The 12,198-nt window shown below is 37.0% G+C and overlaps 2 protein-coding genes across 3 annotated transcripts in view; one reads left to right on the plus strand and one right to left on the minus strand.

Annotated features, from left to right (window-relative positions):
* The window catches only part of LOC129949503 (ribonuclease P protein subunit p25-like protein), a 94,458-nt gene that overhangs the window by 38,128 nt on the left and 44,132 nt on the right, over positions 1-12,198 (plus strand). The window contains exon 2 of one of the 2 annotated variants that reach the window (XM_056061007.1): positions 5,171-5,201. The exons of the other annotated variant lie outside the window; for it this stretch is intronic. The gene's annotated coding sequence lies outside the window, so the exon portion shown is untranslated. The remainder of the gene's footprint in view (positions 1-5,170; positions 5,202-12,198) is intronic. 2 annotated transcript variants of the gene reach the window in all.
* The window catches only part of LOC129949501 (tyrosine decarboxylase), a 39,230-nt gene continuing 32,238 nt past the window's right edge, over positions 5,207-12,198 (minus strand). Inside the window, exons 9-10 of the mRNA XM_056061005.1 lie at positions 5,595-6,106; positions 5,207-5,515 (exon numbers count right to left, since the gene is read on the minus strand). Of these exons, the coding sequence (XP_055916980.1) occupies positions 5,332-5,515; positions 5,595-6,106 (696 nt within the window). The 3' untranslated portion in view covers positions 5,207-5,331. The remainder of the gene's footprint in view (positions 5,516-5,594; positions 6,107-12,198) is intronic.

A 12,198-nucleotide genomic window follows, 5' to 3' on the forward strand; every position in this document is an offset into this window, starting at 1 on the left:
GTGACTAATTTTGACAAGCTGTACACAATTGCATTGTCATAGATTTGAAAAGGTTCATACGAGTATCTATGACATTAGAAACTTTGACTGTTCGGTTAAACAAAAATTATTTGTCAACACGTCGGTTATGAGGTCAACGAGTTTTTACTTGAATTGGTTCCTTTAGAGTGACGAAAAGAGGCGGGTAACTTAGTGTGATACAAAGTCTTAACGTAAAGAGAGCACAAATCATTTTTATTAAAAAAAAGGAAAGAAGATAAATAGGTGGGCGAAAGAAATACAAGTTTCGTTTGCCTTCACGGATTCAAACAAACAAAAGGCTCAAAAGGAAAAATCTGAGATCCAAGAGAGCCAAATGTCTTCACTTGGACGGCTGCTAGTGAAGAACCAACACTACGATCCGCATCAAAACGACACTGTCTGTAAATTCCAAGGTTCGGAATCAATGAAGAATTTTTTTGTAACAATTTGTTTTCCAAAGTATTCTCGATAATAACTAGTGAACTTTCCTAGCCCCAGATGCCGCAGATTTTTAAAAGAAGCCGCCGAGATAAGAATGCGACTCGTTAGAGAAGTTGGTTTTCTTTTTAATTCAATTTGAATTAGAATTAAACTACGAAGCTATAACAAAGTTGATAGCCCTGTGAGTTTTTTGTAGGCAAAACTTGTTTTCAAAAACTTTTTGTCAAGATTTCGAGCCAGAAATATCTGCAGAGAACATAAAAGGTTCGAAATTAAGTACTTAAAATAAATAGCTTCAGTGTACCGTACAACTTTTCAATACCTCTTTAATTTCTAGGTAATTTAATACCTTCTCAGTTCTTTAAGTGCCATTTTTTAATCCGTTGTTAACTGTAGTATCTACTTAAAAATTTATTAAGGCATTGAACAGTACCAAGGTACTTTACAAGTCCGGATAGTTAAAATTTGTAAGTCATTTTGCTTTTCTCTATAAAATTTAAGTTCTAATAAATTGAAAGTGCAGTCCGAAGTTATTGAGACTGAGATACTTATAGTTTAAAACCCTATAAAATGCCCAGAAAACTTCTAATTTCATATCAGCCAAAAAAAAAAGAAATCTTAAGGAGGAGAGCTATTCCAAGTTAGCTCATCTCATTTATCAAGGTGCCTTATGATGGGTCTTAATGTCACATCTTAATAAGAGGTATGCTGTCAGAGGTGTTTGAAGTGTAAAGTGGAGTCATACACGGCTCCAGACAGTCACAAATTGTTTTATTATCGGTGATTAGTGATGTGCTGCAGACAGGAAACGGAAGAATGAGATGGACTCTGACGATAATGGATAGTGGATGTTCATGAAAATGCAACAAAGGTCGAGAGAGAAGCGTAAATTGTAGGACAAAAATCAACAAGAGAAAAAGTCAGATGTTCAGCTATGGAACCTCCCACTGATCCGCTCTTGTAAACATTGCTGAATAACCAAAAGACAAAGGTAGAAAGTTTTTAGCATTTTCGAAGAATGATCTCTACTCGCTGGAATTGAACAAGATATTGTTAGCCTTATCCGGAAATCTAAGGCTGCTTTAAGGATGTTGTCGGTTGCATTACCTCAAGAATAACAGCAACTTTTACCAGCAAACTGCCGACCTTTATTCATAGTTGTCTTTTAAACATTTTACATGTTTTCTGGATTAATCGTATATCCAATGGAGAACTATATTGGATAACGGGTCAGGAACTCATTAGCACTAATATACGAAGGCGTAAGTGGCAATGGATTAGACACAAGCTTCGAAATGGCTATTTTCCAGGAAAGGAAATGCAATGAAATCCATTCACAACAGAAGGCAGACCAAAAAGCGCTTGGTGAAGAACTGTCGAGAAAGAATCGGTTAGATTAGGGAAAAACTGAAGGCACATTACCGGAAACCGCACTCAATGGCGCGTATGAGTTATTGAATCCCTATGTCCCGCTAGTTGAGTAGTAAAGTCCTCTCTCGAGCATCTAAAATCACCATCTATAAGGCACTCATCAGCCCGATTTTCATTGATGGCGCTGATGCCTGGCCTTGTCAAACAAAGATAAGAGCATCTTAGGATGATTCGAGAGGAAAATTCTTCGGATGATTTTCGATCCCGTCTGCATAGATGGAGAATGGAGGAGAAGATACGACTACGAAATGTACGGGCTATACAGCGACACTGACCTGGTTAACAGAATTGAAGTCCAACGACTTAGATGGCTGGGTCATGTAAAGCAAATGGAGAGCAACGCTCCAGACCACAAGGTATTCGAATTCAATCCAGAGGGACGACGCATTAGAGGAAGACCGCCACTCAAGTGGCACACGGAGGTGAATGAAGGCCTCAATCAACTTGGCTTAAGACAGCTAGCTAGGGGCCGAGCGGGAGACAAAGGTTAGTTGTGGCCCAGGTTCGCCCCGGACTGCGTCACCCAAAGTAAGTAAGTATATCCCACTAGTAATCAACTACTGACTTTATAAGTCTAAGTACTTAAGTAAGTAAGGAATTAAGGTGGCGTAACAGCTTCTAGAAAACCAGAGCCTAATGACTTACCGAGAAGCTAAATTGGTAAAGTACTTTACATAACAACAATTACTCTTAGAGTATTTTTAAATTCCACGCAAGAGGCACCATTTGTTTTAAAACTTTAAAAACGTTCAGTTAAAAATAACTTATCTGAATTTTTTTTGAATATAAAATTTTCCAAAAAAAAAACTATGACGAAAAAATTCTTGAGTTCTACTCGTGATAAAGCACCTTATTAGCTGCAACTTCATCTGGTATTCATTAATCATCGTTTTGCGCACTTTATCCAATCCATGCTGATGCATTCTCAAAATATTTGGTCTTAATTTTTCAAAAATAAAAAATCATAAATTGAGAACCAAAGAGATAGCTGATGCGGCGGCGTTTTATTGTTTACACCAAGCAACGTGGCTATAGATGACGTAGACAAAGTCAATAAATCAAGATACACTGTTTAGTGTAAACGCGAATGTATCGTGAAAGGTGTATTTTTGGAAATGATTAGATATTTATGTATGTTTTATTTTTACGAATTATAAATATAGACTAGTTGTCTGTTGGAATAATAATTTCGTCTAAATAGTATTACATGAGTAAAGTCCTTATTTGACTGCGTTGTTTATTCTGTCACTTTGTGTTTAATTACGAGTAAATTGATCTCTGAATAATTCGTATAATATTTTCATCAACATCAATTTTAAGGTAAAATAAGTGAGTGAGAAAGACTGTCAAAACATCTTAACTGATTTATTTGTTGATTATTACATTAATCAAACAGATCAGCTGATGATCAAAGAAGTACTTTTTGATTGAAAATAAATTTAAAAAAAAAGTTGAGTTTTGACACTTGAGAACTGATAGAAACTGTCAACCCTTGACAGACTTCATTCAATGATCTTTAAGCAATTGAGTACGTCTTAGAACGGAAGGGACGACTTGTCAAACAGTGTTTGCGTGTGGATGGTTTCGACATACTTATAAAGGGTGATTTTTTTGAGCTTAGGATTTTCATGCATTAGTATATGACAGATCACGCGGGATTTCAGACATGGTGTCAAAGAGAAAGATGCTCAGTATGCTTTGACATTTCATCATGAATAGACTTACTAACGAGCAACGCTTGAAAATCATTGAATTTTATTACCAAAATCAGTGTTCGGTTCGAAATGTGTTTCGCGCTTTACGTCCGATTTATGGTCTACATAATCGAACAAGTGAGCAAACAATTAATGCGATTGTGATCAAGTTTCGCACTCAGTTTACTTTATTGGACATTAAACCAACCACACGAATGCGTACAGTGCATACAGAAGAGAATATTGCGTCTGTTTCTGAGAGTGTTGCCGTTTCTGATAGTGAAATCTCGATTCGTCGCCGTTCGCAGCAATTGGGTTTGTGTTATTCGACCACATGGAAGATTTTACGCAAAGATCTTGGTGTAAAACCGTATAAAATACAGCTCGTGCAAGAACTGAAGCCTAACGATCTGCCACAACGTCGAATTTTCAGTGAAGTTGGCAGAAAATCCGCTTTTTTATCGACAAATTTTGTTCAGCGATGAGGTTCATTTCTGGTTGAATGACTACGTAAATAAGCAAAATTACCGCATTTGGAGTGAAGAGCAACCAGAAGCCGTTCAAGAACTGCCCATGCATCCCGAAAAATGCACTGTTTGGTGTGGTTTGTACGCTGGTGGAATCATTGGACCGTATTTTTTCAAAGATGCTGTTGGACGCAACGTTACGGTGAATGGCGATCGCTATCGTTCAATGCTAACAAACTTTTTTTACCAAAAATGGAAGAACTGAACTTGGTTGACATGTGGTTTCAACAAGATGGCGCTACATGCCACACAGCTCGCGATTCTATGGCCATTTTGAGGGAAAACTTCGGAGAACAATTCATCTCAAGGAATGGACCGGTAAGTTGGCCACCAAGATCATGCGATTTGACGCCTTTAGACTATTTTTTGTGGGGCTACGTCAAGTCTAAAGTCTACACAAATAAGCCAGCAACTATTGCAGCTTTGGAAGACAACATTTCCGAAGAAATTCGGGCTATTCCGGCCGAAATGCTCGAAAAAGTTACCCAAAATTGGACTTTCCGAATGGACCACCTAAGACGCAGCCGCGGTCAACATTTAAATGAAATTATCTTCAAAAAGTAAATGTCATGGACCAATCTAACGTTTCAAATAAAGAATCGATGAGATTTTGCAAATTTTATGCGTTTTTTTTTTTAAAAGTTCTCAAGCTCTTAAAAAATCACCGTTTAAAAACGAATTGAAACAAAATTAAAATTATTTTTGTTCTAACTTTTGCTACTCGTTTTTTTAAAGTTAATTTAGGCAATTAGCTTGAAGTTTACAATATCTTGAGTTCTGTTACGGACAATTTTTTACTGTGCACCACCTTGAACATCTTTTGTTTTGTTTGTACAATCCAAACAAATTGTTCTCTTCCAGGGAATAACCTGTAACAAAGTACAATTTTTGAGAAAATTAACCTGAAACCGGGTCCCCTTTGAACACCTTGTTGGATCATCGACATTCTTTACTTTTTTGAGAATAATTTTAGTTTTTTTTGCATTTGAAGATTTTTTATTATTTACTTTATTTATATTTACTAACTAAACATTAAAATTTTTTTTTTTTTTATAGAACACCTCTCAGATTTGGAATATATTTATATGTAAGTGAAATTGGCTTAAGCACTTTTAAAATTTAAAATTATTTTTCTTTAAAATAAATATTTTATAATACATTATAATTTGGCAATTTATTTGAAAGTCGATACAATTTGTTTTTTGAAAGCTCAAATTTTAGTTATGATTTCGTGTTGGTGAAATGTCTTTCTTTCGTGGCATAATTGGTGATTTTTTTGGTGATGACTTAGCCACAGTTTGAAGGGCAACTTCATTCTCTGGTGATGGTGATGATCCACCACCACTTCCGGAATTTCGGCGAGATGTTGATGGCCGGACATTAGTATCTAAATGTCGAAATCTTAAGAGAAGATAAAACATAGTTTAAAAAAAAAAACAGTCAGTCAAAAGAATTTATCGAAAAACAATCAAAAACTCACCTTATACCAACATTAATCTTCGAACCATCATCCGAAGAAGAATTGTTGTTGAAAAGAAATGCCAATGGCCAACTTATCCAAGTGCCTTGACGTTGATCAGATGGTATTTGAATTATCGGTGTTCCATCAACAACTGGTGACATCATATCCAATGAAAGTTTTGGACTACCAGTCTTATTAATAGCTGGATTATAGATTTTCGGATCACTGACCATTCGAACGAAGAATGAACGTTTCTGAGCCAAAGATTTGTTCTTCTTTTTATTGATAATTTCTGATATTTCATCGTGTTGTTCCTTCTCCAAAAGTTCAGTAGCAAAGTCAACGATAACATCCCAAGCATAATCGATATCTTCATTGGTAGCATTTTGAGCTACAGCACAAAATCTTATAATGTATTTTTCATTCACACAAGCCGGGACCATATGCAGTTTTCCAGATTCGTTAATAATGCTCAAGAGTTTTTCGTTGAGTTTATCCGATCCAATTAATCGAAAGCAAACCAGTCCCAACTGAAATTGAAGGTTTAAACAAATTTGTAATTTATCTGCGAAGATGTGTCTATATTTATGGTAAATTGTTTAAAGTTTTAATATTCCGTCGAAAAACACACAACTTACATATATTTGTATGTCAAATGCAAGCAACAGCTGCGGTACATGTGGCGTATTTGTTCCAATTAATTTTGTCTTATATTAAGGGTTTTACAATACCTGCATATTTTTGATTGTTATTAAGGTATTAAAAAAATAGAATGGAAAAATGAAAATTAAAACTACAGCTTTTAAAGAACATTAAACAAAATTCAGACCCAAATTAGCTCAAATTTGTTGTTCACTAGTTTTATGTTAAATATTTCTTAAAATTTAGGAAATCAATTGTGTTTACATACATTTTTATTTTTTTTTTCAATATAAATAGTCATAAACGTTCGAAATACTCAAATAAAGCAAACATAGACTTAAAGATGTAACACTTCCAAAGGTACCTAATGAACAACTCTTATCCTTCAAAAACCTAAACAAAAATCAGGCTGGGATGCGACCCACACTGATAACTTCCCATCCCGTCTTACGATTTGTCTTGCTTAAAAGTTTTGTAGATTTCCTTGTTCTGTTAACAACAAAGTCAGTTAAATTATTCTAACAAAAAAAATTTTAAATTACCAAAATATTTGATTTTGAAATTTATTTTTGTTAACGAGACTTTTAGTCGAAAACCAATTTTTCCCAATTTAATTAGCATTTGCGTTCTATTTGTTGTAGATTTGAATTGTTTGTTTGGCTTTTTATAAAAAAGTCAGTGAATTTCAAAATCAATATTCTTGTGAGATAGAATTAGTTTAAAGATAGTATTTTTAAAATTTTTGAAAAGATATTTGAGTCGAAAGTAAATTTGTACCCTATTTTAGTATTGTTTTTTTTTTTAGGTTTTTATTTTTTGTGAATAAAAAACTATTAATTCGATGTTGCCCAAAATTATACTAAATGTTGAAAACAATATTTCTTATAAGGTAAAATTAGTTTGGGGCCATAATCTCAAATTTTTGAAAAAATGTTTGAGTCGAAAATCAATTTTTACCAACTTTTAGTAATGTTTTGTTCAAATATTTATTTTTTGTAAAAAAACAGTCAATTCGATTTTTCCCAAAAGTTTACTAAATGTTGACAACAATACTTTTTAAATGATAAAATTAGTTGAAGTCAATATTTCAAATTTTTGAAAAGTTATTTGAGTCGAAAATAAATTTTTTTAGGTTTTTATTTGTTATTAAAAAATTGTCAATTCGATTTTCTAAAAATTTTACCAGAAGTTTAAAACGTTTTCTTCGTGTTGCATAAAATTGTTTTTGAGATAAAACCATTTTTTGTCGTAAAATATTGGAGATGTCAATTATTTTTTTTAATTCTTTTTTTATTTATAAAAAACCGTTAAATGGATTTTTTCTAAAAATATACTTTTTTGGTATCACAGTTCAATATAAAGGGTGTTCCAAAATTAACGCAAGATTTGAATTTGCCGCCATTTGTGCAGTGTGTTGGCAACCCTGAAAAAAAAAGCAATTTGACAGCTAACAGTATAGGGTTATTAAAAATGGAGCGTTACACGATAGAACAACGTGTCTTCATTATTAAAGAATATTTCAAAAATAGTGAAAGCTTGGCGGCTGCAGTTCGAAAATTTCATACAAAATATGGTCGTAATAGTGTTTTAACATCGTCAATTGTGAAGAGATTAATTGAAAAATTCATGGAGACTGGATCCGTTGGAGACGCCAAACACACTGGTCGTCCAAAAACAAGCCGTTCAAATGTGAATGTCGAAGCAGTGCGTGAGAGTGTTGCTGACAATCCAGGAACCTCAATTCGACGTCGTGGACAAGAATTGCAAATTTCAAGAACCTCTCTACAGCGTATACTCACCAAAGATCTGTGTCTTCATGCTTACAAAATTCAATTAACACAACAATTGAAGCCTAATGACCATGGACAGAGAAGAGAGTTCGTTGAATGGATTATTGAACATCAACAAATGGACCCTGATTTTTCGATCAAAATCATCCTAAGCGATGAAGCACATTTTCATCTTGATGGCTTTGTCAATCGCCAAAATTGCCGCATTTGAGGTTCGGAGAACCCACATGTGATTGTCGAAAAACAAATGCATTCACAACGCGTGACTGTATGGTATGGATTTTGGGCTGGCATAATTGGGCCATATTTTTTTGAAAATGATGCTGGTCAAGCAGTGACTGTTACTGGTGCTCGATATCGCGACATGATTACACAGTTATTTCTGCCAAAATTGGATGATATTGATGTGTCCAATATGTGGTTTCAACAAGACGGTGCCACATGTCATACAGCCCGTGAAACAATTCAATTACTGCATGAGACATTTCCAGGTCGTGTACTCTCTCGTTTCGGTGATCAAAATTGGCCTCCTAGATCGTGTGATTTAACACCATTAGACTTCATTTTATGGGGTTATTTGAAATCACAAGTCTATGTCAACAAGCCCACAACCACCCGTGCATTAAAGGAGGAGATTCAACGCTGCATCAACGAAATTCAGCCACATTTATGCAGAATGGTCATGGAAAATTTCAACAAAAGAGTGCGCATGTGCATGCAAAGCCGTGGAGGCCATTTGTCCGATGTGTTATTCCATACATAACCCTATCCTATGTACTTTACGAGTCAATAACAATATAACTATCAAAAGACTAAAAACAACGTTTTCTATTTAATTCAAATATTGCGTTAATTTTGGGACACCCTTTATAATATAAAATTTAATTCAAGGCGGTAGCGTTATTAGTTTGTGAGATATTTGGGTTAACCAAAACTTGTATCTTTTTTTTAAATTTCAATGGTAAAAAAACTGCCCCCTGAATTTTCTTGAGAGCCTTATTATCTGTATAACAACATTTATTTGAAATCGATATTTCTACTAGTTCTTGAGCTATGGACGACCAAACAAAACTTACCGAACGTACGGACCTACGAACGTACGTACACACACACGCACAAAGGAATTGAAGAAATACAAAGCTAGTTTGTCTTGTATAGATGAGAATAAAAAGTGATTTCTGTGATGTAAAAGATTTTAAGAGATTTATATGGACAAAATTAGCTTAGAGCCATTTTCCCACGTTCAGAAAGTAAGATCAAGTCTTTGATTTTGATCTTGGAAAGTTAATCAAGATTTTTAAGGAATGCCCTTGCAAAACTTGAAATTCTAAAAGTAGCCAGGGTAAGGCATTAACGTAGAAAGTAAATCACAGTTTCCTCTTCATGTTGGTCTCCGCTCCGTAGGTACTCAACTTTTTTGCCTGCTTTCTTATCAACAACGTGCTCGGTACATATCGCAGTAATATCCATAAATGTTCGATAGAACAGTTTTTGTTACCGGTAGGTCATATTTTCCTGGATATAATACAGTCCGTTAGACTCTTCCACCTGCAGTTGAAATTCTGTCAGAAAAATTGAGGCAGTTTCGTCCTTCCCTTTAGCTCCCAGAAGAATATTTACCTTTTTCTGCAAGTAAGCTATGAAGGGCCGATCTTTACTGAGTTTCAATGCCCAGAGGGTCGGGAAAACCAACAGTTTCATTTCTTCCTTCTTTAGTTCGTCTTTTTGAGTTGTATTTCTTCAATTTCTTGTTAAGTGCACACCACACAATCGATCCATATGAAAAAAAGGGTCTTCAACAGTAAGCCCACAAAATCATCTACGATTGAAGGTCCCAACTTTTAACAAATGTTTTTCTAGAGGCGTAAAAGGCAATTCGACTTTCTTAAAACGTTCTTAAATGTTCACTTTCCAGTTTAGGTTGAAATTTAGAATGACTCCTTGATATTTCGCTGGACTATAAAGACCGGATTTGACTGCTCAGTCAGGTTAGGGTGAAGGCAGGTTTTTTAGTTTTGGTTTGAAGAAGCACCAGTTTAATTTTACCCCTCCTAACACTTAGTGCACTCTTGGCCCGGTTGTTAACTTTCTTAAGAGCCATCTTCGTGACTTCGCTTCATCATGGTGATGAACTTTTCCGAGATCAGTAAAACCAAATGATAGACCTGTGCATTCAAGAGGACACAAGCGTCCACAGGTTTTTCTAAAACCCAACCTATGTCTATCAACTCCTACTCTCACCTCCCCGTGATGAACATCGGGTGCCTAGCACCTCAACTGGAGATTGGGTTCCAACCCCAGTGGAAAGTTGTTGGGGGCAGCAAACGAGAGAGGTGGGGAGAGGTGTTTCCACTAAGGCACCTCTCTTTATCCAGACGGCAGCGGAAGAATTCCCGAGATGGAATCAACGGTGGCGTCTACAGTTCCAGTAAAGTTGAACTACTTAGTTAACACCTTATAGGGCTTCTTCCAATTATTCGGAGCCCAGGCTTGTAAGGAGCGGTTTTATCCGGCTCCCCATCCTTGGAGTTATACTTAGGATCTGGTCCTCCAGGTTGGGGGTTGTGCGTCCGGGTTACTCCCTGGCCACGTAAAAGCTTTCATAGTTGCGAAGCACCAACAAGCCTCGGATACGGACGGATTTACTGTTGACAACCAACGCAAACGAATAAAGGACAACGAACTTCGGATATGCACGTGGAATGTTAGGTCCCTTAACAGACCACGTGCGGCCAAAGAATTAGCGGAGGCCCCAGACCGATATAAAGCAGATATCACCGCCATCCAGGAAATACGATGGGATGGGCCGGGCAAAAAGAGGATGAAAAACTGCGATATTTACTATGGTGACTGCTACCACGAAAACCAACAGCGCTTATTTGGATGCGACTTCGTCATTGGAGCCAGACTTCAGATCAATTTACCGTCAACCAGATTGACCAATGACCATATTGCGATCGACGCCAGACACGCTTCCAGCATTATGGATGTACGAACTTTCCGAGGAGCTAACATCGACTCCGACCACTACCTCGTTGTAGCCAAGGTAGTACTTCGGATTTCTAGACCCAAGGCAAAACAGGTAGGTGCTGGGAGAAGGTACAATGTCGAACGGCTACAATCGCCAGAGATCGCCAAATTCTTTTTCGACCGAGTTACAAGTAACCTCTCTCGAAGTTCTCTGCCGCCAACACAATGCATCGAAAACCAGTGGCAACATTGCCAAGATGCAATCAGAGAAGCCGCCTCTGATGTGCTGGGTTTCAAACAGCCACCAACAAGGAACCCCTGGCCAAACAACAGGCACGCAAAGCAGCGCTGCATAAAAGGACGAGAGCTGCTCGTGAGCTCTATGAGCAGAAGAGGCGAGAGGAACGCCGACTTCTCAGAAGGAAAAAGAGGGCATGAGAAGCGTGTGGTCGAAGATGTTGAGAGGTATAAAAGCAGGAATGAGGTTCGAAAGTTTTATGAACAGGTGAAACGAAATTCACAGATACATAAACCTAGAACCGAAGGCTGCAAAGACGAAAGTGGAGACATCATAGTGGAACCGCATTCAATGCTGAGGATACGGAAGGACCACTTCTGCAGACTGTATAATGGCGACGAAGAACTGAATTCCGCTGTCAGGCAGGATGATCCATTCAATATAGACGACGAAAGCCAACAATCCCGTCCTCCCGACTTAGACAAAGTAAAGATAGCCATATCTAAGTTGAAGGCTTGAATGCCAAGCTCTTTAAAGCAGCTGGAGATAAGTTGGTTAGGAGCATGCACCAATTTATCTGTAAGATATGGTCGGAAGAAAGCATGCCCGATGAATGGTACCTCAGTATTGTTTGCCTGATCCTGAAAAAAGGGACCGTCTAAACTGCACCAACTATAGAGGAATCTACTTAACATCGCCTATTAAATCTTCCTGCCGTAATATGTGAACGTCTGAAGCCCGACGTCAACAACCTGACAGGTCCTTATCAGTGTGGTTTTAGACCAGGAAAGTCCACAGTTGATCAAGTATTCACATTACGGCAGATCCTGGAAAAAACCCAAGAACACCAAATCGACACCCACCATCGATTTCAAGGCCGCATATGACAGCATCTACAGGGACTAGCTGTATAGAGCCATGTCTAGTTTTGGCATCCCTGCCAAACTCGTCCGTTTGTGCAGGATGACCATGGAGAATTCAC

Source organism: Eupeodes corollae, chromosome 3, assembly GCF_945859685.1.
Source record: "Eupeodes corollae chromosome 3, idEupCoro1.1, whole genome shotgun sequence".
Lineage (NCBI taxonomy): Eukaryota > Metazoa > Arthropoda > Insecta > Diptera > Syrphidae > Eupeodes > Eupeodes corollae.